This window comes from Balaenoptera physalus, assembly GCF_965194825.1.
Source record: "Balaenoptera physalus genome assembly, chromosome: 17".
Taxonomy (NCBI): Eukaryota; Metazoa; Chordata; class Mammalia; order Artiodactyla; family Balaenopteridae; genus Balaenoptera; species Balaenoptera physalus.
The window spans coordinates 84,049,208-84,075,077 of NC_138895.1; the positions used below are offsets into that span (position 1 = coordinate 84,049,208).

The following is a 25,870-nucleotide window of genomic DNA, read 5'->3' on the forward strand; positions in this document are numbered from 1 at the left end:
CCCTGGGCTCCCGACAAGTCCGCCTTGCTCGTCAGTTGCAGCCTGTACCTTCTATTCTGGGAGGCCCTGGAAGGACCCAGCCAGGTGGAGAGGTCCGGGTGCAGGTCTGGCCGCCCTCGGCGTGCTGAAAGGTCGGGGCCCGTGGCTGGGGCAGAGAGTCCCGAGCTGGCACCAGCAGACACGATCTCCAGCCCGGCCTCCGCCCCGTCCTGCAGACACATGCCGTTTCCCCGACTTGGTGTGGTGTTCACCAGCTGTCACGTGTGGCCTACCCTTGTCGCCCTGACTTAGGAGTCTAGTGGCCACTGACAGAGAAAAGGGGAGGCCAGCATTGGGGCCAGCCTCCACCCCACGACGCACTCTCGTGGAGTCCAGCGGCCTCCAGGCCCGCGTGTGCTCTGCCCACTGGGCTCCCTGAGGGAGGGGAAGCCTGGGAAGGGAGCGCAGCTGCTAGGAGGGGGCCGCTCTTTCCCGCTCTTTGCCCCGCCCACACCCCTGCCTGGTCCAGACCATCACCCTGTGCCCTCTCCTCCCCGCTAAGGCAACCGGAGTCCCTTGCCCAGCACAGCCCTGACTTCCCAAAGCCCCCAGGGAACAGGACGTCATCCATCATCTCTCCCTGGCCCCCTCCCTGCTCCCGCCGGCAGGGCCCCCACGCAGCGTCAGCACCCCGGCCTGTGGCGTCCCGAGCTCGCCTGGGCAGCCCCTCTCTTGGCCTCTGTCCCCTCTGCCAGGACAACTCCCGCTCGGCGCTCCCCCAGGAAGCCCCCCTGCCTCGGCTGGCCCAGGGCCCTCGCGTCACTGGACTGGACTGTCTACCCCGCCCTCCCCCAGGACGCACGCTCCAGGAGAGATGCGCTCTATGGGCTCCACCTCTGCGAGTCGGGGCGCGGCACGGAGCGGGGGGCCAGCGAGTGATGCGGAGCAAGCGGAGGGCGGGTGCTGGCCCCCCCTCCCTGCTGGACCCAGGTCCGAGCCTGCCTGGCCCAGTCAGGGGCTCACGCAGTGGCTGCAGGTCAGCACGGCAGCCCGGCATTGGTCCCCAAGGCTGCCCTAAGGCCATCTCAAGCAAATAAGGGTCAGATATTTGTCCTCACTCTCTGTGAGCCGGCCAACTCGTCCCAAGCAGAGAGGGCCCCACCAGCTCCAGCCGGGGGCCAGGCCAGGGGCAGACACGGACACAGCCGGCCCAGCGGCCGGAAGGCCAGGCGGCCCTCTCCACGGCCCGCGCCCTCCAGGAAGGCAGCAGACACTGACAGACCCATCCTGCCCTTCTGAGAGTAAGGGAGAAGCCGCAGAGCTTCCTGCAGGGGCAGCTGGGGTGCTGCGCACCCTGGACACAGGGAGACACAGCCACGTCGGCACCCACCGCAGCGAGACCCAGCTGGTGGGCGCTGCTCCTGGCCGCCCCTCACCCCTGCCCTCTCACTTCACTGCCGAGCGGTGGGCAGAAGCCCCGACCGCGCTCTCGGCGGCGGGGTTGGGGGAGGGGGTTGTGCAGACTAGGGGGAGGCGGGACCTCCCACCCTGGGCACGCGGCCCGCAACCCCTTCCTCCCCCCCCACCCCACAGCAGCCCGCCTAGGCGCAGAGAAGACCCTGCGGGCCTGCCCCTCCCAGGCGCGGGCAGGGGTTGGAGGGGCGGCGGGCTGTCCCCTCACACTGACTTACTTGGTGCCGGCTGGCTCCAGCCAGGAGCTCACTGGCCGCCTCTGCGTGCGAGGACGCAGCCTCAAGGCCGGCTTCAATACTATCTGCAAATCAAGACAACAGAAGCAATTACAGAGTGGAGACCCTGAGGTCACCCAGGGCCGTGGGGATGGGGCGTGGACGGCATCTGCCCCCCGGTGATCACTCAGAGGCACAAGCGGGGAGTCCAGCCTCCAGAGAACAGAGGCTGCGGCGATGGGGCACCGGTCACCCCCGTGGCGTGGGCGCTGGCCGGCCTGAGCTGCCAGGACAGAGAGCCTGGGGGTGCCTGTCCCTTGGAGCCGCGGCAGCCCACCCAGCAGAGGGTGAGGCCCGGCTCTGCAGTGACTCTGCACGTTCACAGAGTCGCCGTGAAGACGGCGAGGCTGGGCCTGGGAACACCCCGCTCCGCACTCGGCCCTGGACATCAGCAAGTGCACTGACCGGCCGGTTCTGACAACAGTGAGGGGCTGAGCGGGGACCAGGACTTCGGGCAGGGGCCGGCTGGGTGCGTCCACGCAGCCCCCGAGATGCCAGCCCCACAGCACATCTGAGCCGCCCTGACGAGGCCCAGGGGCCGCCCTTGGACACCAGGAGACTCCCCTCAGCGACGCCCTTGGTAAAAAGGCAGCATCACATAAAACAGGTGCCAAATCCATCCTTGCCCTGCTGTGGATGCACTGCCCAGCTGGAGGGCACGCAGGGCAGGGGTGAGTTCGGACCGCGGTCCTTGACCCCAGCAGGAACCGGGTTTGCACCCAGCTGAGGACCAGGGCGATTCTCTATGCTGTTTTCTCTCCTCCCAAAGGGAAGGACCGCCCAGACGATCAGGGAGTGACCGCGGCATGGGCACGGCCCTCAGCAGGGACCAGACGCAAACACGCGTCAAGTAAATTCTTCCAGGAAAAGAGGACAAGCCTCCAATGCATGCATTTTGGTGAGAACTCCAGAGGCACAGAAGCGGCTAAACGCACACACCTCCCTGGAGAGCTGCGCTCCTGGGCACCACCCAGGCCAAGGCAGGGACCGTTCCCATAAACGCAGGTGCCGCCCAGGCACCAAGTCCCCTGGGCCCCGGGTTGAGCAGGGGGCGTCTTCCCTGCCTGGGGTTCCCCCCCTGAAGTCTGAGTCCGGCCCCTCCACGGGGAGCCCCATCAGGAGAGTATGGGGGCACCCCTGCTTCTCTCACATGCGCAGGGCCGGCCCCCCCAGAAGAGCAGAGGCGTCCTCGGCCCCATCACACCGAGGTCACGGTCTCCAGCCAGTCTGGAAGAGCAGCAGGGAAGGAAGGACACACAGAAGGCTGATTTGTCCGTTCACAGCTGCCAGCGAGGCAGGACCAGGAGGCGCCCACCCAGGCCCCCGCCCCCCTCACCGCCACCGACTTAGGACTGAGGTGAATAGGAGCCACCTCGTGCCCCAGACCCTCTCGCCTGTGGCCCGGCCACGCCCGACAGGGAGGGAGGTGGCAGAGAGGTGAGAACGGCTGCCCCGTGTGCCGGAAGACAGCGGTGTCCGGGCCAGCTGGGCACTGGGGTCACAGCCTGGAGGGCTGGATTGCAGGTCTGCTCAGTGCCCCCCAGATCAGACGCAGCCCTACCCTGGGACATCGTACACGCAGACCCCCGGCTTGCGGCCAGCTCCCTCCTCCTGAGCCCTGGGGGCTGCCAGGCAGGCGGGCAACGCCCACCACGGGGCCTGCGGCTCTGGTGCCTCCTCGACCCTGGCCACGGCCTTCGCATGTCTTGAAGACCCCGGGCTGGCCGGGCGCAGCCCTGCAGGGCCACAGGCCCCCGGGCTCACCCCCAGTCCCCGCGGGGGATGCTCGGCGGGAGCTGCCCTGGAGGCCTCCGCTCTGAGGGTCTCCGGGGCACCCATACTCTGGGCCAGGCCCCCCGGGACCAAAGAGGAGCCCCTCAGCACCACTCCCCCAAACTCGGACAGAGCTGCAGGCACGCCGGGGGGGCCCAGCACTCTGCCAACCAGCCGTCCTCAGCCCTGCAGCCGGACCCTGCCCAAGCCCCAGGCCAGAACCGACCCAGAGGCAGGAGCCGGTGGGGCTGGGCCGCGAGCCACCCCCAAACCAGGCGTGGCAGCCACTCCCCTGCTTGGTCTCAGCCCACCGGAGGGGGGAGGGGGTGTCCTGCCCCTACCCCTCTCTCACTCATTCCACAAACCTCTCTGTGTCAGCACTGTGCCCAGCCAACCCCAAGAGGAGCTCACCGTCAGCGGACTGTCCCGACGGAGGAGAGCCTGGGAGCCGCGGGGTCCGGGAGAGGGGGCGCCGGCGCACCAGGGCGGGCAGGGACGCCTGGGCCAGGCTGGGCCTCGTGACCCAGAAGTATGCCGAGCGCCACACACAGGGGCCACCAGGAGAAACACAGCCACCAAGCTCCTGCCTCGATCCGGGGCTGGGAACTCGCGGGATGGGTCTGAACACCCAGGGCCACACCCGTGCCACCTGCTGCCAGCCCCCCTCGGCCCTTAGAGTGTGCCCATCCTGCAGCACCCCAAAACCAGGTCTGGCTCTGCCTGTAGGGGAGCAGGTGGCCTCCCGAACTAGGCCCCGCCCCATCATCCAGGCCCACGACCTGGTCCAGCCCAGGGCACGGCCGTGTCCCGGGTCTGCGTGCATATCTGATCCGCCCAGCCCCGCTCGGCGCAGACTCCCCACTAGAAGGTCTGCTGGGGCCTCTGTTGGGGGCGTCTGTGGCCCCTGCTTGTCCCCACGAGGCTGAATCCTGCCGTCCACTCTGCAGCCCTCAGGAGGGAGCTGGTCCTGCTTCTGGCATCGTCCCCAAAGTCCTTCCAGCAGCTCCCCAGGAAGGGGTGAGGGAAGGGTCCGGCGGGGCTCAGCTTCGAGCTGTGGGTGGAGCCATTAGGCGCAGACAGATGTACCCCCGGCGAACGGTGCTCCTGGCGGACATTCAGAGGCGTCTCGAGGAGGAGGAGGAGGAGGAGGAGTGCGAGGAGGGGGCGCTGGAGGGAAGGCTCAGCCAAGCACCCGTCTTCCTCACCAGGCTCAGAAGCTTCTGCAAAGGTGGCCCTGGCGGTGGGCCCTGGGCTCCGAGGGGTCAGCAGGCCCTGGGAGGCTGCGAGCCCCAGACACTGCCCTGGCCTGCTCTGGGGGCTGAGTGACCCAGGGAGAAGGGCCCCCACTCTGAGAGCACAAGAGGGCGTCGGGGGGTGAGGTCACCCCGACTGCCTGCCCCACGCCCGTGACAGGGCACAGCAGGGGCAGGGAGGTGAGCTGAGCCGGGCCAGCGATGGAGGAAACAGCGCCGGCCTCCCACGAGCACCGGAGCGATTCACGGGGACCTGGGCTCCCCGAGGTCTCTGAGGCCCTGCGGAGGCCCTGTCATGCGGGGCGACCCCGGACGGACCTGGCCCTGAGCCGCAGCTCCTTCACGCCCAGGACGGGCCCGGAGCCTCGGCCTCCCCATCTAGACGCAGAGGGGCCTCAGCTCTCCCCGCGGTTCTTGCTCGAAGCTCCGTGCAGGCTGTTGAGGGTCCACTTACTCGGCAGGGCCTCGGGGCCCGGGGCCGCGAAGGTCTCAGCCACCATGCGCTCGACGGGCGTGAGGACGGGCCCGGGGGCCCGGGGGCGCTCGGCCAGCTTCCTGCGCACCGCCCCTCGCAGGTCCCGCCACTTGTGCTTGACGTCGCCCAGGTCGCGGCGGCAGTAGCCCAGCGCGTTCACCGCCTGCAGGATCGCGCCCCACACGCGGTGCTTCCGGGCGGGCGGGCCCCGCAGGGCCCCGAACAGCAGCGGGTAGTGGCGCGTCACCCTCTGCACCAGCACCTCGGTCTCCTGCGGGCTGAAGTTGGGCTTCCGCGTCTTGGTGCGTGAGTGGGAGCCCGGCCGCAGGGGCGCACAGCCCGGCCCGGGCGGCGGGGCCACCACGGCCGGCTCGGGGCTGGAGCTGCGCCGGCACGCGGCCTTGTCGCTGCTGGACCCTGGAAAGGCACCGGAGGCTCAGGGCGGGCGGAGGCCGACGGGCGCCTGGCGGCAGATGGGACGGGCCGTGGAGAGCAGAGCCCCCAACCCCGGCTCGTGGCCCCGGGTCTCCACCGCCCCCCGTAGAGGGGACAGTGGCCCCAGACCAACAACCATCGTCGCAGGGACACCCATAACAGCACGCAGCACGCAGCGGGGTCCCGTCTGGGCCCAGGTGCCCATCCCCTCCGCCGGGCCCCAACCAGGGTCACAGCAGGTGAGTCCTTGCCACCTCCCCGCCCGGGGGACAGCCCCTCCCAGTCAGTGATGGGGCTGAGTGACCATCCGGGTGACACCTGGGTGTCCATCTGGAGCGTACAAGCCTCCTGCACACCCACCACGAGACGGCCAGCCAGAGCGAGGGTGAGGGAGGACGTGGAGACAGAGGGGGTCCTGGGGTGACGGGCGGCCTCGCCCAGAGCAGGGTCCTGCAGGAGCCCAGGCTCCGCAGGTGAGCGAGGGGCCTGAGGCAGCGCGGCCCGACCCTCTCCAGTCGCTCTGCTCCTGGGGGTGCAGCACACCCCGAGGAGGGCAGCCGGGCTGCCCGCTGGGGAGCAGGACGTGCGTGGGCCTCAGCACCTCCCCGGCGCCCAGGCCTGAGAGGCGGGAGGTTATTCACAGCCAGGGGACCCCAGTGAGGCAACGACTCGGCAGGGGAACGGGGTGGAGGGGGGGTGGGCGAGCCCTGGGCCGTGGCTGGGTGCTGACTGTTGGCCGAGTGGCTCTGGGCGCCCTGAGCTGCCTTGCTCTTCCAGGCCAGGGGCTGTGAGTACTCCCTCCCCGCCCTCCCCGCTGCCCAGGCCACCCGGGCACTCAGGGCAGCAGCAGGAAAGTCCCAAGGCACAGCGGGTGGCAGGCCGGGCTGGGTGGGCGGAGGCCCTCACGTGGGGGAGACTGGGGAACAGCAGGGACGTCAGCTCCCCCCTCACAGCCCTGTAACCCACCACGCACGTTTCCTGGGGAGCGGCTCCCGGCTCCACACCCCCAGCAGTCTCCGCGGGGGGACCCGCTGCAGCCCATCCCCCGCCCAGGACAGCTTGTCCTCCCCCGGGGAGTCCTTGGTTGGGGAGGAAGGCCCGGTTGGGGGGTGGGGCAGGTAGGCCAGGGCTCTTCCATGAGCGGAACGGGTGGGCCAGCCTGTTGCGTGAGCCCCCTCAGGCCCGGCCTTCCCGAGGGGCTGGGGGTGACCTGAGGAGGCGGGGAGGGAATGCGGCAGACGCTCAGACCTCCAAACCTGCCCAGGCCTTGCCGTCTGCCCATGCCTGGGGGAGCGGGCAGGTGGCTGGGTGGATGGCATGGGTACCCACCGATGGCCTCTCCTTGCTCTGACACCATGGAGGCCAAGTCCTTGATGATCTGGTTCACATCCAATAGGTCACTCTGTGGAAACAAGATGGCAGCCATTAGGTCAAGGGCACGGCCACCAAGAGTGCTGAGAGCTAAGGACCAGAAACAAGCCCAGGGTCACCCCGCAAGTCAGAGACATTGCTGGGATCTGAATTACTGTCTCCTGACCCCAAGGCCAGACCCCATGCTGAGGATCCCAGGGCTGTGCGCTCCCTTGCTGTGTACAGAGGACCCAGGGTCTGGAAGGCTGCAGTCTAGTCTAGTGCAGGGCTGCGGCCCCAGCACGGTCCTGCAGGCCTGACTAAAGGAGGGAAGAGGCTGTCCGGAGCAGAGGGCACAAGCTGCACCTCCCACAGGCCTGTTGGTCCTGCAGACACCTCACTCCTCATTCCCTCCCGGGGGGGCTCCTTGACGGAGGGTCCACTCTTCCTTCCCTGTACACTCGGCACCTAGCACGGGCCAGCACACGTGGGTGGGTGGTGGGTAGATGGATGGATGGTGGATGGATGGACGATGGAGGGTGGGTGGGTGGGTGGACTGACGGTAGCCCCACTGCTGTCTAAAGAATGAGTGCTTCGTGAAGCTAGTGAATGGGGTAAGAAGCAGAACTGAGACCAGGAAACTCTGGGGTACCTCCCACCCTGCATGTCATGCTGGCCTCTTGCATCCTCCATGCCGCCCACCTCTATCCTAACTCCACTTGCCCAGCAAAAGCACCAATGATGCTGGTGAGGGATGTGGCCACACCACTCACAGACCACTCGCCTGGGGCTGTGCTAGGGGCACATCACACATGGCCACCTTCACACTGGCAGCACCTGTAAAGGGAGGTCACAGCACCCACCTGACAATGGAGGTTGTGGGGCTCAGAAAGGTGCGTGACCTCCCGGGCCTCACAGAAAGGGGGAGGGCTGGGGTTGGCACCGATGCCCGCTGACTTGAAGCCCTCTCCCTGCAGGAGACGGCTCCTCCACCGGCCAGCCAGGTGACCCTGCACAAAGCCATTCACCTTGGAGCCAGGTGCCCCCACCTACCACTGGGCAAATGCAAACCTCCTCCTCCCTCAGTGCCCGGCGCATGGCCAGGGTAGAGCCAGAGGGAAGGTTCCTTCACACCCGTGAGACGGCGGGGGGGGGGGGGGTTGAGGGTTCACACCCCACCCCTGCCCCCACCACCCTGCAGCTCATGCGGAGCCTGGATTGACTTCCACGAGGGTCATTTCACCCCACTGCAAAATATTACAAGGAGACTCATTGCCTTTTCAGGAGCGCTCTGGGAGATGAAGCAATTAGCCTGATCTTAAACCAACATGTACTATCGACTGCAATTCCACCACTGGCTCACACATGGCGGAGGCGGCGGCTCTGCTGGGACGGAGCCCACGGCTGGGAAGGTGGTGGTGAGCGTGGGGCCTCGAGTGGCCTTGGCCTGGGCCCATTTCCGGGATCCGCGTCCCCACGGCCCTCCCTGGCTGAGGCCACTGGTGGGGAGGCCAAGCTTAGGCGCCACCCTAAGGTCCAGACCTCAAGGTCACACGCGAGAGCCGCGGGCTCAGCCAGGCCTCAGGCAGACAGACCCACCTCTTCACACTTCCAGGTTCCCATCCCAAGGCCACCAGACCACCAACCTTGACCTCGGCCGCTGAGCTTGCCCGGTGGGCCGCGGACAGAGCCTCTCTCGCACAAGGCTGGCCTGGGGGCCCTGAGCCTGACCGTGGGTGCACTTGGACTCAGGGGCTCAGAGGAGCTTTTCTAGGGCACACAGCCTCCCATGCCGCATGAGGGCACCGCTGGTACCCCCACTTCACAGCAGGGGAAATCGTCACCAGAGGTTAAGGGACTTGCCCCGGGACACGCAGCTGGGAAATATCGGCACCCGCGTTCACGCCCGCCCGGCCCCCCGTCCCTGGGTCACCGCTGGGAGCGGGGCAGCCCCGGCAGTCGGGACACCTGATCAGCACCCAGGGGCGGCGGGCTCGCTCCCAGGGACGTCTGGTGCCACAGCCACTGGCACCGGCAGACTTAACGTGCACGCGCTGGATCCCTTCCCGTGGGCACAGGGACAGAGCCTCGGCAAAGGAGAGGACAGGGAGGGGGTGGCTGAGCAGGGCCACGAGCCCGGTGCCTCCTGGGGGCCTGGGAGCGAGCCCGCCGCCCCTGGAGCAGGAGCAGCCGTGCGTCGCCGTGGCCCGGCCTCGGCGGGACACACGGCTACTGTCGCGGGTGTTCCTTGTCTGGAGCAGCACCGACCCCGGGAACCCGGGACAGCCCGGGTGGAACACGGGGTCCCCAGTCCGGCCCACGTTCTGGGCTTCGGGAGAGGCCCCCACAGAGATGCGGCAGCCAAGGCAAGTCTCCAACCGCTGCCAACACACAGGCGCAGTGGCTGCCGACCAGCTCGACAAACTGCCGTCTCCACCAGGGCCTTGTCTCCTCCCCACGTGACGCTTCTGTAGCAAGGAGCCCTCCGAGCACGGTAGGGGCTGTGGCCGAGGATGGCGGCCAGCAGCGGCAATGACCCGGCCCGCTGGCGTGAGCCCCCTATGTGATCGCAGAGAACGGACCAGACTGGCTCCAAGGGGCTGCTCAGAGCACGGGGACCCCAGGATCCCAGCTCCCAGCCAGACGAGCCTGTGGGCGCACAGCCTCCAGCCCCCCGGAAGGTCTGGGGCAGGGAGCCCCACGCGCACTTTCCTAGTAGTGGGAGCAGGTGTGACCCTGGCTGCCCGGGGGCTGCGGTCCCCACCCCCAGCCCCAGGCCTTTGGCCGGCGGAGGAGTTTGTGGGCTAGCGCCTCCTCCTCGTCCAGGGTCACTCACGGATGCTGGGACGTGCTTGTTGGGGGTAGACCTGATGATGGGCCAGGAGAGGGAGGGGCCCAGGGGAGGGGGCAGCACACAGAGCGGCAGTGTCCGGGCACAGGCGACCGGCACGAATGGTGGTCCCTCCGGTCACCGTGCGGGGCACCTGAGCAGGCCTCGGCTCCCGATGGAGGATGCCAAGGGCAAATGAGGGGCATGTGCCAGAGATGTGGGCCCCACCAGGAGCTGGGGTAGGAGCCGAGCTCCAGGCAGAAGTCCAGGACTCAGTCCCCGGGGTGTGAGCTCAAAGCCAGGCTGGTCACGGGGACCATGCTGGGAGCCCAGAAGCCCCCCAGGGGATGGAGCCCCCGGGGACGGCAAGCAGCCCCAGCCGCGATGCACGAGGGCGGCTGGCACTGGGAGCCACGTGCCCAGGCGTGGGCACCAGAGAGCGGGAGAGACTATAAAGCACCTTAACTTAGTCAATGTTTAAATCAGGCAATTATTTTCCTGATTGCTTCTAAAACTAGAACTCATTAAAAGCCCTCACGGAATCTTCTCTCTTCTTTTACTGGCGCTGAGGAATAACAACCTTGCACAGGACATCACAAAACCTCAGGGTGTGTGTTTGTGTGTGTGTGTGTGCGCGCGCGCGTGTGCGCGTGCCCTCCACTTTTAAGAGCAAAAAGAAAGAAAATGCCACTGCATTTTTCTCTATCATGCAATCTCTTCTCGTAATTAGGATCTTGGCAACCATCCACCTACAGAGACGACGGTCCCAGTCAGTGGAATAGCCAAACTTTATTTATCGATTTATTCACATATTTATAGCTAGATATTGGCCAGATCAACCAGTCCCCTGCGCTCTGGCCGCACAATGTCAGCTACTGGCAGGGTGGCTGAGGCCCCACAGGCTCTGCTCAGCCTGGAGGCCCCTCCTGGCCCCTCTTCACCCCAGCCTCCTCCCTCCTCGGCCTGCCAGGTAGCCATGGCAACAGAGCAGCTGGTGAGCACAGAGCTCTGCACCTGGGTCAGGTGACACAGCAGCTCAGGAGGGGAGCAGGGAGCGCCAGGCCTCACAGGTGAGATCAGGTGAGCCGGGCTTGGCACAAGGAGCCGGTGAAGACATGGCAGCACAGGATGGCGGGCAGAGCTGGCCGGGAGCCAACAGGTGACTCGGCCAGACCAGTGCCTGGCAAGCCCGTTACATGCTGGCAGTGGCTGGGGGCACGTACCCGTCTCATTCGACCTCCTCCCAACACCCTGGGGAGACCAGGCACTGCCCTGCCCTCCAGACAGGAAGAGCCCACCTCAAGCAGAGTTAAGTGACCGGCCATGCGCAGGCGGAGCTGGGCCTCATGGGCTGGCTCCCGGGCTCCGCCATCCCCTCGTGGGGCGACCTCAGTGCCCTGCTGCATCCTCCTCGTCTGGGGAAGAGGTGTCAGAGCATGGCAGTCAGGACAGCCCCGCTCTCGAGTCAGGCAGCCGGGCTCCAGTCCCAGCTCGGCCACGCGCAAGCTGTGTGGCCCGGCCAAGTGACACGACTCCTCCGAGGCGCCGCCTCATCGCTGGTAAAACTGGGGCGCCGCGGCGCTCACGCTCACAGGGCTTTCGTGTGGGCTGATGGAAGGTGCATATAAATAAAGGCAGCAGAGCCCTTTTATTACACCACAAATCTTCTGCGGAGTCCCAACACGTAAAACTTCTCAGCCATTCACCTGCCATCCACTCAACCCTGTCCATCTACCCACCCATCACCCACCCGTCCCCCTACCATCCATCTATCTACCCACCCCTCCATCCCCCATCCCCTTGATTGCTCCAGAGAGAGTCACTGAGTGCTGAGACAGTGTCGTGCACCCTCTGGGGCGTCAGGACTAAACCAGACGAAAATCCCTGCCTCCATGGGGCTTACGTTCTCCTGGAAGAAGAGAAATAATAACGAGATAAGTAATTAAGTGGTATGTTAGACAATGCAGAGGACAACTGAAATTTTAGACGGGGAACATCTGAGTCAAAACCTGAAAATAAAAGGAAACAAGTTGCTGGAGTGTCTGGAGGAACAAGGGTCCAGTCTCGGGACGGGTGGGGCTGGAGGGACGTACCGGCCCGGTCCTGGCACTGTGACCTCAGCCCCACTCAGGGAGGAGGGACAGGGCAGCCCACTTCGGGGGCAACGAGGAGCCCAGGTCTGGGAGGTGGGACCAAACTGCCCCCGGGCTGGAGAGGGCCGCCCCGCAGAGGACCTGGGAGGACGTGGGCCCAGAGCTGTCCAGGGGGCAGCAGGAGCACACGGGTGTGGAGGCACCCCTGGCAGAGGCGAAGGGCAGCTGTGCAGCGACAAAGCAGGGGTCACCCGTTAGCACTTGGGCAGCAGGGAGGGGCCTGAGGGTCCATGAAGACCGCCGGCCGCAGGTGTAGGGACAGCGGGCAAGCCACTGGCCAGAGGGAGACCGTGGGCTCTCAGGGCGGCCTTGTCTCCAGAAGAGGAAGCTCTGGAGGCCTTGCCTCCGCCCTCTGGGAGGACGGTCTCCCGGGAAAGCGGCCCCAGCGGAGGGCTGGGCACCTGAGGGAGTGTGGTGGGGACCTGCAGGCGCCCCTCCTGCCCCTCGGGAGAGGCCTCGCCCTGCCTCCCAGCCCGCAGCTCAGCCTGCAGCCCCAGGGGTCACCACAGCGGCACCCAGGGATGCCCCACCTTCCAGCCTGCCAAGCACCCCGCAGCCCATTATCTGAGAGTCCCCCATTTCTGATTGCCCCACAGGACTAAGAAACAGGCTCAGAGAGGGGACTGAGGCTGGAAGGGACGCGAGGGGGGGCCAGCTGGGAGAGCTGGCTCTCCCCAGGCTGGCCACAGCCTTGCCGTGTGTCTGAAGGGACCCCAGCCCTTCTCTCGGGGCCCCACATGCTCAGTTACAGAAGGCACACGATGGAGGGTACACAGCCACTGAGAATGGGCAGTGGGCACCCAGCCCTGTGGGCCAGACTCCAGAGAAGGGAGGGCCGAGGCCCTGGAGGAGGCAGGCTCTGGCACAGCTGCGGGTGGACAGACAGGCCGTCGAGGAGCAGAGGACAGGCCTGGGGACAGAGCTGCCGCTGGTCGACAGTGGGGAGGGGCAGCAGCTCCTGGACACTACTTCACCGGGAGCCCAGACACCTCCTGACGCCCCCCGATCCCGCCGCTGCCTGCCCACGCCCAGCCTCACGCCGCTGCCTGAACGCACGTACAGCTCACACTCCATAACAAGATGGACATTCCCTCTCCTCTCTGCTCCAGGCAGGGCCACTGGCCAGGAGGCTGCGAGCCGCCACCTCCGCCCCAGCAGCACCCCTCCCCGACCCTCGGGGTCCTGGGATGTTTGGGACCCCTGAGGCCTGACCCACCTGGGACCAGTGTCAGGGAGGTGCCCTCAGCTGGGAAGCCAGAGACCAGCCACCTCCAAAACAGGGCGGGGGGAAGGAGCCTGAGAGGGGAGCCAAGGGTTGGTGGGGGGTGGACGGTGCCGCAGGTGCCCTCCTGTCGGAGGGACCCGCCCCGCAGACCAGGCTCCTGTATGCTCGGAGCTCCCCTCGGCCTGGCACGGCCCTCCTGATGCGCCTCGCCTGGGTGCGGCCAGGGCTCAGACCACCTGGGTCCCAGCCACGTGGCGTGCCTGTCGGGAAGTGGGTACCGACATCCTGGCTCCACGGGAGCACGTGCCAGGGACACGTGTGCCCTGGGCTGGCGCGGCTCCCCTTCGTGATCAGCCACTCTGCCCTCTGGAGCCACGCGGTGCCCCCCTGCTCCTCTGGCTGGAAGGGGCTGTCCAGAGGGGTCTCCTGCACTCTGGGAGCCTGCAGGCCAAGCACAGCCGTCCTTGGGGCAGGGAGCCAGCTACTGGAACACCCGGCACACAGCTCTCCATTGCCAGGGCCGCCTCTAAAGCTCCAGGCAGAGGGCAGAGCAGGGGAGGGGCGGCAGCCAGCAATACCCGGACCTGGGGAGGGGCTTCCGGGCAGAAGCCACAGCAGCAGCAGCAGGTGAGGGCATCACGGGAGCCCAGGGGTGGGGTGGGGGCTGTCTGCGGGGTAACAGGGAAGAGGGCAGTGGGGGCCCACAAATGGGGAGCCCCCAAAGGGTCTTAAAGGACGTTCTGTGCTGCCAGAGGACGGGCTGCCCGAGGAGGTTGGGTGGAGGTCTTTATGGTGCCCCCAGGGCAGGACGCCCTCACTCGAAACCTAACTGGGCAGGTCCAGGGGCCACTGAACCAGGGAAGGGCCCAGAATCACTGCAGGAGGCCCTGGCAGCCCTCAGTCCCTTGCCCACTCACCACCTGATCCCTGGCCAGCAAGCCAAGGTGCCGGTCAGCCCCTGACAGCCCTCCATGGGCCATTTGAAATGGCAGGGCCCTGAGAGGGAGGCTACCCCCTGACCCACCCATTTCACAGATGAAATGACCGAGGCGAGAGGCAGGCCCAAGGTCACCCAGCCAGTTAGTGGAGACTTGGGTCTAAAGCCAGGAAAAGGCACCCCAGGCTGGCACTTTATTTTGTCCCATAAGGTGATTCGGGGAGGGGGAGGAGAGAAGGCACAGAGACACTGAGTGGACCCATCAGCTCTACACCCTCAGCGCCAGGCTGCCTGGTGCCCAGCAGCCGCCCCGAAAATGCCCATCATGGACCAGAAAGCAGAAAAGAGAAGACTATGAAGGAATCGGATGTGATTAACCTGTTGTCATGACTTTAATTCCACCTTTTGGGCCTCAGTTTCCCCATCTGTCCACACCCCCTACCCCCCACCTAATAGGTAAGTCCTTGAAGGCAGAACAGGGCCTCAAAGGGGCTCCCTGGGACCACAAGTCTCACTCCAGTAACACTGTGAATGCATAAACCCATGCAAGTCCAAAAGCCCCCCTGGAATGTGGGCGGCAGTGGGGGGGGTGCAGTAAGGAGTTTCCACACGGAACCAGTCTGCAGCCTGCCTAGGTGAGAAATGCCACGTGTGTTTTCCTGAGGCTGTTCCCACAGTCACCTTCCCAGAGCACTGGCCCACTCACCACAGCCCAGCCCCCAACAGGCCCTGCAGATCTGGACAAACCCCAAGAAACCTAAGAAGCGGGGTTCCGGCCATCCCTGGAGGGAGCCGGGGGCTGCCCACCTGCACTCAGACCAGTCTCTGCTGCCGAGACTCCTGGCTGGGAGTCTCAGCACCTTCCCGACAAGTCCTGTCAGAGGTGTGCTGTCACCAGGACAGCTGCAAACCTGGGGGAGGGCTTTTTAAAGGCTAATGACAACTTGCATTTGTCTTTCCCACTTCCAAAGACCCCGAAGTGGGGGAGGGAAGGAGGGGGGAGGGAGGGAGGGAGGGAGGGATGCAGGGAGGGAGGGAAGGATGCAGGGAGGGAGGGAGGGAGGGAAGGATGCAGGGAGGGAGGGAGGGAGGCAGGCAGAGAGGGATGCAGGGAGCGAGGGAGGGAGGGAGGGATGCAGGGAGGGAGGAGGGAGGGAGGCAGGGAGGGATGCAGGGAGCGAGGGAGGGGGGAGGGAGGGAGGCAGGGAGGGAGGGAGGCTGGGAGGGAGGGAGGCAGGCAGGGAGGGAGGGAGGCAGGCAGGGAGGGATGCAGGGAGGGAGGGATGCAGGGAGAGAGGGAGGGATGCAGGGAGGTGTGGTGCCCAAGACCAGTGATGCTGACTCCCCGTCCCACGCCATCACCCTCCGGCCGGCACCTGCTTCGTACCCACATCACCACACGCTGCAGATGAGGAAACAGGCAAATCAGCGAGGCTGGCCTCAGGTCCCGCCCACGGCCGCCCAGGAAGCTCCAGCCTGGCTCTGAGGGCCACAGACAAGACACTGAATTCAGGCCGGCCCCGCATTAACTGAGGTCCTAGTCGGCCCAGAGCCCCACTCCCCTCCCGCCGGCCCGTGCGCCTCCATCTTGGCTAAATGACAGCAGTGGCCTCCACATGGGGCCCCCTCGCCCCCGATAAAGCCCACCCCCTGCCTGTACTCACCACTCACACGAGGAGGGGCTGGCGGTACCTGGGCCTCTGCTCCCCTGAACCCCACCCTGGGGGCCTCCGTGTGGCCACAGAGCTGTGCATCTGGCCCCCACCTCAGCCTGGCGGCCATGAGAGGCTGTCCAAAGCACTGGCTGACCCCCTGAGCAAACCCCACGACCTCCTGGGGCTTTGCCCTCAGAGCGGAGCGCCCACCTGCTCAGGAGCTCCCAGCATTTCCTGGAGGGCGGCCCTCACCCCACCCACGTCCTCAGGCCCTGGGCCCTGCTGGGGAGCCTGCACCTCTGCTCCCTATGTGCCAGGTCAAGGCCAAGTCCGTCCTAAGCAGCCGCTTCATCCCACCTCACACAGGCGGTCCAGACCCCCGGGTGTGCCCGAGGGGCTGTCGGGGGCTCTCCCTAAGAGGGCTTCAGCTCTCGAGCTGCAGGAAGAAGCGGGTCCCTCTCCGCCCAGGCCTGCCGGCACCCGGAGTTGTCGGGGCGATGGCTCCTGATTTGTTCTCAGCTTCTCTGGGAAAGCAGGTCTCACTGTGCCAACAGCGGGATAAAAACATCTCTGTGTGTCTGGTCCTTTCTGGACCATCTCGGCAAGAGGGAGAAGCCTGCCTTCCGAGACACGGCCCCCGTGTGGCCGCCTTCCTCTCTGGGCAGCGAGGTCTGGTGGGGGGAGGCGGTCCGCTGAGGCAGGTCCTCTGACGGGGGCTGAAGGAACAAGCATTCCTCCACCAGGCCGAAGTGCGGGGGTGGGCAGAAGGAAGGGGGTCGAACCCCGCCTCCCAGGGGGGCGTCCACCTCCTTCAAGAGTGTAGGACCTGCTCGTTGCAGACATGGTGACAGAGCCTGGGCCAGTGACTCAGTTTACCAACTTGCCCAAGTCTCTGTTTTTCTAAAAGAAGCTGCTTTTGGGGAAACTTTGTTCCAGAAACCCAGCTCTTGAGAGCTTCGGGGCAGGCAGGCCCCCCAACTCCTCCACCGGCAGGCAAAACCGAGGCCCAGAGGGAGGAGGGAACACACACTCGGAGGCTCAGGCCCCACCACCAAGAGAACCAGGCGGCCCAACGGCTACATTCTACGTGCACTTCCCACATGAGGAGGCCCCCTCACACACTCACTGGCACACCTGCCCCTGCACATCCACCCACATACTGGCACACCCACTCAGGCACCTGCTCCCACAGGCCCATCTCAGGGAACTGCACACTTCTGGCAGTTGTCACAGGTCATCCGTGGCCAGCAAAACGTCTGGCAGCACGTATTACACACGTGCAAACTTGAGAAGAACAAAGAACTAGCAGCCCCCCACATCCCATGGTTGGACCCTGACACCACCACTGCCACCTGCTGGCAGCCGCCCCAAATTACAGGGTCAGTTCTCTGGGCAGTTCACTCAACCACTCAAAAACTATCCACTGGAACTAACTGCTCTGGGCGCTGAATGGCCTCATCAGAGTGAAATGGCTTCCTGGAAACCTAAGCATGCAGTGAAGGAAGCAGCCACGGAGACTGGCACGTGCCACCCGGGCACAGGCCCTGGGCTCCAGGCCAGAGGGCTGAGCCCACTAGGAAAACGTTGGGGGGGGGGGCAATGAGACACAGGGTGAGACTCTGTTCGGTTCCCTGGACTCCCTCTCTCCACCGGGCGGCCCAGGTGGCCAAGCTCAGGCAATGCCCTGGGAGCCCAGGTCCAGCCCCTCTGGGCTCCGGCAGGGGGCGGGCCTCAGTCTGCTGGTCACAGGGCAGTGGCACCAGCGCGGGGCCGGCCCAGCCTCCACTGCTGGAGCGCCGAGAGCTGCCACGGCCGGGAGCCGGGGACACCCGTGGGCACACACACGCACGCGTGCTCACGCCAGCCCGCACCTCGATCTGCAGGATGGCCTCCTCGCGCAGCCGGATGGCCTCCAGGTCCTCCTCGGTGATCTCCGGAAGCAGCGCCTGCCCCTGGGCCTGCCACACGCCGTCGCCCCCGTTAAAGATCTTCTCGTCCTCGGACAGCTCGGCAAATGGGGCCTGGGGACTCTGCCGAGACACAGACCAAGGTTACCCGCACGCACAGCCCGCTGCCACCAGGCCGAGCTCTCGGCAGGCACCCAGGAGCGCCCAGCCTGCAGCCCTGAAGGGGCGGGGGGCGGGCTCCACCCTGTCACTCGAGGGACGTCCCCACAGGGTCCCGGGTGCTGGGGCTGCCGTAGGTGGGGGGCAGACACCGGGCCCTGTGGCCGTCCCTGGCGGGGCTGCAGGGAGCAGTCAGCAGGGCCCCACAGTCCCCCAGAGCCAGCGCCACACACAAGACCCTGCAGAGCACAGCCGCCACGTTCCCAGCTCTTGAGGGGTCACAGGTCTCTTCGTGGCCCCCAGAAAACGTCCCCGCGTGCACACAAACCCCAGCTTTTTGTCTGGGGGCTGTGGCCCCCCCGAAAGCCCATCCCAGAGCTGGTTACAGACCAAGTGCAGCTGCCGGACAGGGGCCGTGGAAACCAAAGCATGGACGTCACCCGGTAGGGCACAGACCTGCCCCAGCTGGGACCAGATCACAGGGAAGGAAAGCCTGAGGGGGGTTTTCAAGTTGTCTTATCCTTTACTGATTTCTTTAATTCACCAAATTTTCTAATTCAATAAACTAGTAGCTTCTCCCTTTAATGAACTCTGTTCCCTGATGGGACAACCTGGGTGCAAGTGAGCTGACATCCACCCCTGAGGTGCCGGTCCCGAGTGGGGAGTGGGGTGCCAGTGGGGGGCCGCGCCTACTCAGCCCCCGCAGAGATGAGACAGCAGGAGCCGGGGATGCCCCTCCCCCCAGAGCCGTGGCTTCACACGAACAATGCTTCCAATTTACCTGCAAACGTTCAGCAACAAAGACTACTGACCTGCACCCCACGGCACCCCCCTAGGAAGACAGATAACGGCACACGCACTCCCCCCAGCCCTGCTCCCCCAGGCCTGTCATGATGACCAGGGCAAGAGGAGAAGGCACAGAGAACGGGTAGAGCCCAGAGAAGGCAGCCTGCCCACCAGTGCCCCTCACCTCCCACGTGTGTCGAAGCTCCTTGGAGCCGCTGTCTCTGACGCTCCCGACATCCTTGCAGGGAGCAGCCAGGAGCCCACTTCACAGGTGAGGCCGCAGAGGACGAGAGGCCAAGAGGCCAAGGAACCCAGAAGAGCTGGGACGTGGAGCAGGGCTCCGGGCTCCCACCCGGCACAGGGAGCTCCAGGGCGAGAACCACAGACCAGGAGAGAGGACGGTGCCGGCGCAACGCTGACCACACGCCCTCCTCCCGGCCCGGGGACACACTGTCCTGGAGGCAGAGGTCAGTGCTGGGCGCACAGACAGATGGGGGGACGGCTGCCGCTCTTCTTGAGCCCCTCCTACAGGTGCCTGGGCAGCGGGGACGGGGCTGAAACACAGGACTGCCGTCGCCCACGCAACGGCCCTCTGCTGGCGCCACGTCCCCAGGACACTTGGCATTGGTCATCTTGGAAGGAGGCTGCAGAGGCTGCCACTTGCCTATTTTCTGCTTCCCCTTTGTTATAGGCCCCTGATGTCTGCCTGCAATGAAGACCACCTTCCCACGCCCTGTGCAGCTCAGGGTCACACGGCAGAGTCCTGGCCACACTGATGCCAGAGAAGCGACTCTGGGTGTGTGTGGGGGGGGGCGGTCCAGGGGTCCACTCGGCTCCACAGGACGGTCTCCGTGCCTGTCCTCCCAGCAGACCCTGCTCCCTGCGGGCCCTGCCACACCGCCTCCAGGAGGCCCCTCAGGTCAGCGGGAGGAGAACACAGTCTAGTGTCCACATTCTTTCCCGCACTTTCGGGCCCATGATGGCCGCGGCAGGCCTGGCCTGCGGTGGAGCGGGGCGGACGGACACTGCACACACCTACTCATTTGGGCACCAAAAGCAGCAAACGGCACAAACAAGAACCTTGGGGCATTTGGACAAACGCCAGTACAGGCGGGCGCGAGGCGCTGGAAAGCCACATGTGTGACTGCGCTAGGAAAGGGGACACACCGGATGCCGCCCTTTCCTCTGCTCGCGGCCCCGCGGGGTGGCACGCTCCCCTCGGTTACAGGGTGACGTGTCCGCACGCACCCCGTCCTGCTCGCAAAGCTGGCACTCTCCCTACAGACCACACCAATACACGCGGCACCTCGTCCCCGGAGTCAGCAGAGGCCTTTAAATAAATAAATACGTGGATACATGAATACAAAATAAAAGATCTAAAAAATCTGCTGACGGGCGCTCCTCATCCAAGGCGGCAGTCACCACCTCCCCTTCCCGGTGTGGGCGGGAGGAAGTGAGCAGCGCCAGGCGGGCAGGAGCGGGATGGGGGCTGGCCCCGCGCCAGGCCTCGCGGCCGCCACCGCCTCTCCTTCTGCGCCTCCCAGGCCCCGCCTAGGCTGCTAAGCCAAGTCAGGTTCCGGCCTAGCACCGGCACCGTCGGGCCAGCGGCACACTCTCAGGGCCTCAGCGTTCTCCTCCATAGAACGGGAAGAGTGACCCGCGCCCAAGGCCTGGGGCCTGTGCTCACCCCACAGCAGCTGTGCTGTCTGCACCCCCCGTCCCGTCCCTTCCCCGTGCTGCCCGGCACACCCCTCACTCCCAGCAGGAGGCGCGGCACCTGGTCCCCCTCGCTGATCCCACGCCCTCAGCCCAAGGCGGGGAGGGGACCGAGAAAGCTCGGCTCTGCCGCTTACTAGCTGTGTGATCCTGCCGAGCTCCTGAACTTCTCCAACCTCAGCCTTCGCTTCCCTAGGACGGGGCTGATACCACCCAGGTCCCAGAGTCGCATAAAGGAGCGACCGGGGTGAAGGCGAGGCACTGACCAGCGAGCACACGTGAAAACGAGACGCCAGTGGAGAGCCCCGGTCGGGAGCCACGCAGGGCCGGCCGGCCCCGGGCAAGTGAGTCACAGGGCACAGGCCACGCGTGCCTGCGGGGGACCCCAACGGTGCACCCCTCCCAGCAGCGGCCGCTCCAGAACAGGGCACCCAGCCCTGAGCTGCGCTGACGCCCGCCCCCCACCCGCCTGATTCCACTGGCCCGGGCCACCGCCTGGACAGGGGCTTCTAAAGGCCTCCCTGGCAAACCCAATAGCGCCCGTGGGAAGAGCCCCGGCCCGCGCACCCAGGGCCCGAGACGCGGGCACGCCCACTGCAGCTCTGCTGTAAAGCACAGCCTGACCAGCAGGGGGTGGGCAGGAGCACCGGGGCGCAGCCTGCAGTGAGCACCAGGGACCATCTGAAAGCGAGTCAGACGCTAAGGTGCAGAGGTGACACTACGGGTGTCGCGTGAAGCCTCCTGGAGTCTGGGTTTCCGTGGAAGCTCCAGGAAGCCGAAGCAAAAGGTGCCGGCCTCCCTGCAGGCGTGGGTACCGCGCCTGGCCTCCACAGGTACCAGCCGCCCTCCCCAAGCGGCTCAGGACAAGGGACCAGGGAGGGAGAGATGGCTGATCCCGCCACAGCCCCCCTCCTGTAAGGATCAGAAAGCACCCTTTATTCTCCTCACAAAGCCTCAATTTGGATCTTGAGCTCTGAAGCCAGGATTAGGATTTGCTGGCAGGGCAGGCGCTGGGGAGGCAGCGCAGGGGATAGCCGTGTGATGGTTTTCCAGCTTGCGGGGCAGCCAACAAAGGCGGCTTTCTCTTCGTTCCAAGGCCCAGGGCTTGGGTTCCGTTCCGACACGTCCATTAGAAGCCCACAATCCAACGTGACTGCTGAGGGGCGGGCCCAGCAGTTTCCCGTGAGAAGAGATGGAGCCCAGTGGGGGTTCAGGGAGGCCAGGAGGGTGCGTGGCGGGAGCTCAGCGTGGCCCCCCACCCAGGGCCAGTGAGCAGCGGCCCAGGGCTCTCAGGGGCTCTGGGAAACGGGCCACCGTCTCGCCAACTCCGGCCCAGGGCTCTGCACGGGAAGTCCGTGACCCCGGCGGGAGGGCAAGCGTCAGAACGAGAGCTGGTCACACGCTTGGGAAACACAGCTTCTGTGTAGTAGCCCGAGGCTGGTCACCCACTTCTCCAGATAGCAAAAGGCTGTGTGTGTGTTAGCTGACGGAAGTCTCTGGAGGCTCAGTGAAGCCCAGGACACAGGACAGGCGTGACTGTCGCAATCCTTCCCTGGCCCCATATTAAATAAAGGCGCTGGGGCCCAGGGGCAGGGCCAACCCGCCCTGCACCTGGCGGGGACGCACGACTAGGGTACTTCCCAGCAGACGCGAAGGTGAGGCGGTCTTTACTGCTGCTGCCGGGAGCACGGGGCTCTGGTGAACCCACGCCGAGCTGGCGACGGCGATGCAGACTTCAGAGTGTTCCCAGCGCTGGACAGGCACGGCCCTGCCTTGGGACAGAGGCCGGCCCAGAAGCACCTGGGGGCTGCCCGCTGCCTAGGCCTGGGTAGGAGACTGACCCAGGACCCAGCTGAGGCTGCAGCCGACCACAGCCAAGAAGGCGACTCCAGAGAAGCCAAGCTGCTCCTGCTCACAGCCACAGCCAGCACTCGGCTCGGAGGAGAGCCGGCAGGCAGCGGCACCCCTGCTCCTGCCAGGCCCAGGACCACCAGTCTGCAGATGGCGGCCCCGAAGTCCGGGGCATCAGTGCGGCAACATCCCCGGGCTGAATCCTGCAGTATGTCATCTCATCAACTACAGCTTGCAAAATTCCTGGAAATAATCTAATCTTTCATAACTTCTCAGAAGCACTGTTGACCACTGTCTTCCTCTTTAAGAAAAACTCTACTGAAATAGGACATCAGTAGTTGAATGAACAAATCACAAATGTAGATCAGTCTGTGAACTGTAACAAAAGAAAGACTTCCGGGTCAAGATACGGACATTCCAGACTCCTACTCATTACGCTGTCCCCTACCAAGGGTAGGGGCTTCTAACTCTGCCCATTGGTTTGGTCCGGTTCTGACCCCTATCCTCTTTGGGCTCAGCGTGTGTCCAAGATGTCACCGGGGCCTTGCTGGCCACAGCACAACCCTTCTGCTGCCAGAGTCTCCCATTTACGGACTCAGCACACATGCTCTGTCCATCCCACCGCAGGCTGGCTCTCCCCCAGGTGTCTGCTGCTGCATGTCACGTGCGCTCAGCGTTCTTCCATGTGACTTTTCACTGGGTATACACTTGAGGTGGAGCTGCAAGGCCACAGACAGGACGACGTTTCACTCCACAGGTGTGTTCAGCTACCAGAGAGGGGGCACCGTTCACACTCCCGTCTACCGCGCAAGGTCTCCGGCTGCCCCACAGCCTTGCCGGCACTCGGCATACTCCCACGTTTTCATTTGTTCTTTTTAGTTGTGTTGGTGGGTGCGAGGTGTGCAGAGACGGAGCATCGCGTGTTAACTTTGCCTGCTTCTAATGACACATGCTGAGCACACACCCATGTGCTTACCAGCCATTCCGACGTCCCTTTTCAACGTGCATGCCCAAGGTGTTTGCCCTTTTATGTTTTTGAATTGAGTTGTCTGCCTTTTTCCTACTGATTTGTAAGAGAGCTTTACATATTATGAAGTCCTTTCAGATACGTGATGTGCAAATGCCTTCTCTCACTCTGTGGGTCACCTCTTCACTCTCTTAGAGTTGTACAGACTATAACAAAGTCAAGTTTATCACTTTTTCTTTATAGTGAGTACATTTTCATCTGTGTGGGAGGAAGATAGCCTCCTACGGTAGCCTCTAGAAGCTTCACTGCCTTACCGTTCACATTTAGATCTGTGATCCGGGGAAGTGTTCTGAGCCTGGGTGAACCGGGGTGAAGATCTGTTGGGGGTGCCAGCCTTGTGCCAGCAGTGCTCCAGCCCCCTCCCAGCCACGCAGCGATGGCGCTGGGCCCGGAGCACTTCCTGGCTGAGAGGGTACTCACAGCCTGAGCTGGCTTGTCGCCTCGTGTGAACATCCTGCCCTGCACACCGCTCCTCAGTCCCTCCGACACCGAGATGAAGTGGGCGGGGTGTTCGGACCTGTACTTGCCGTGTGCTCAACAGGACCTTTCCCAGCTCAACCATCAGCCAATCAGCATCAAGTCCTGTGCAAATCCTGTGTTTCCCACTGCGTGGCAGTGCACCTCCCACAAACCAGGTAATCACGTATGTGTGAGTCTGCATCTATATGCGACTCTGATCCCATTGGTCTGTTTGCTTAGCCTTCAACAAATACCACACTGTTCCAATTTCTATTGCTTTATATTGTGTTCTGATACCTGGGAATGTAAACCCTCCAGTTCTGTTCTTCAAAATTGTCTTCTTTATTCGGGGGTCTTTATATTTCCATATAGATTTTATGATCAGTTTGACAATTTACACACACATCATATACAAACACATATTCAAAACCTGCTAGGATTTTTATTTGGATTGTATTGAACCTACAGAACCACTTGGTGAGAACTGACATCTTTATACATCAAATTTTCCAATCTACAAATACGGTGTACCCCTCCATTATTTAATCTTCTATAATTTCTCTCAGTAATGTTTTATAGTTTTCTATACAGAAGCTTAAACAACTGGTCATAGATTTCTTCCTAGTTTTGATGCTATCATAAGTGCTATCACTTTTTAAGTATCATTTCCAAACTGTCTTTTGCTGGCACACACACAGTTTTCTTGCATACTGACATGATAACAGAAATCCTGTTACATTCACTTACGAACTCTTAAGTTTCATCAGATTCATTCACATTTTCTAGTTACACAATCATGTTGTCTGTGAAGGGGTTTTAAACCTTCCCAATTTTAAACCTTTTATTTCTTTTTCATCTCTTATTGCACTGGATATGCCCTCAGTGCAATGAAGAATAGAAGCAATAATACTGGACACCATGTCTCCTCCTCACTCTCAGGAGAAAAGATTTTAATATCTCACCAGTGAGTGTGCTGCTGACTGTTGGACTTCTGAAGATACCCTTTATCAGATTAAAGGCATTCCTATCTATTCCTAGTTTGCGGAAAGTTTTGAGTCCCCCTAAGTGGGTACTGAATTTTACCAAATGCTCTTCCGTGTCTATTGAGATGATCGAATAGATTTTCTTTCTTACTGAATTAACATGGCAAATTACTCTGATTATTTCTGAATGTAAACCAACCTTGCATCCCTAGAATAAATCCCACTTTATAATGATGTATTACCTTTATATATATTGCTAGACTTAGCTTATTAACATTTTGGTTAGGATTTTTGCTTCTATGCTCATGAGCCAGCACGTTATTTTCCATTTACTAGCCTCATAAAGCAAGGTGGGATGCATACCTTTTTTTATATTTTATATAAGAGTTTGTGTAAACTGGTATTATTTATTCCTCAAATATTTGGGAGAATTCATCAGTAAAGACATCTAGTCTGAAGTTTTATTGCTAGGATGTTTGTTAATTATGGATTTCATTTCTTTAATAAATACTGGACTTTCCAGATTTTTTACACATCCTGGGAGGTTACATTTTTCTTTAAAAACTTGTATTTCATATAAGTTGTCAAATTTATCGGCATGAAGTTGCTAACAGTATCTTATTATTTTTTTTTTAGTTTTTAGAAACTATAATGATATAGCCATTTTCATTACTGATACTAGTAATCTGTATTTTCTCTCTGTATCTTGATTAATCTTGTAGGATTTAACAATTTTATTAATCATTCTAAAGAACCAATCTTTGGCTTTGTTGAATTTGTCTATTGTGCATCTATTTTATATTTCATTGGTTTCTGCTTTTTCCTATATATTTTCTTTGGATTTAATTTTTTTGTTGTTTTTCTAGCCATTTGAGATTGAGAATTAGATCACTAATTTTCACACGTGCTTCTTTTCTAATATATGTATTTAAAGTTATAAACTTCCCTCTAAGCACTGCTTTAGTTGCAACCCATAAGCTTTGATTTGTTGCATTTTCATTTTTGTTCAGTTCAAGAGTACTTCTAATTTCTATTAGGGTTTGTTCTTTGATCCATGGGTTATTTCAAATTATATTATTTAAATTCTCAACCCCTGGTGTTGAGAATTTTGTTACCAGATTCTACTTTAACTGCACTCTGGTTAGAGAACATATTCAGTATTATGTCAG

The 25,870-nt window shown here is 62.5% G+C and overlaps 1 protein-coding gene across 18 annotated transcripts in view; it reads right to left on the minus strand.

The window, feature by feature from the left end:
* TSNARE1 (t-SNARE domain containing 1) overlaps nt 1–25,870 on the minus strand; it is a 132,228-nt gene that overhangs the window by 50,359 nt on the left and 55,999 nt on the right. For 7 of the 18 annotated variants that reach the window (XR_014255388.1, XM_082432823.1, XM_082432824.1 and 4 more), the window contains 4 exons: nt 17,685–17,843; nt 6,993–7,065; nt 5,208–5,645; nt 1,671–1,753 (listed from right to left, as the gene is read on the minus strand). Coding sequence is in view for 17 of the 18 variants with exons in the window: in XM_082432823.1 (XP_082288949.1) it covers nt 1,671–1,753; nt 5,208–5,645; nt 6,993–7,065; nt 17,685–17,843 (753 nt within the window). In the remaining variant the exon portion in view is untranslated. Of the gene's footprint in view, nt 1–6; nt 146–1,670; nt 1,754–5,207; nt 5,646–6,992; nt 7,066–11,625; nt 11,753–17,684; nt 17,844–25,870 lie in introns of those variants that run through there. The other 11 variants (XM_082432812.1, XM_082432815.1, XM_082432825.1 and 8 more) reach the window with 6 other exon arrangements.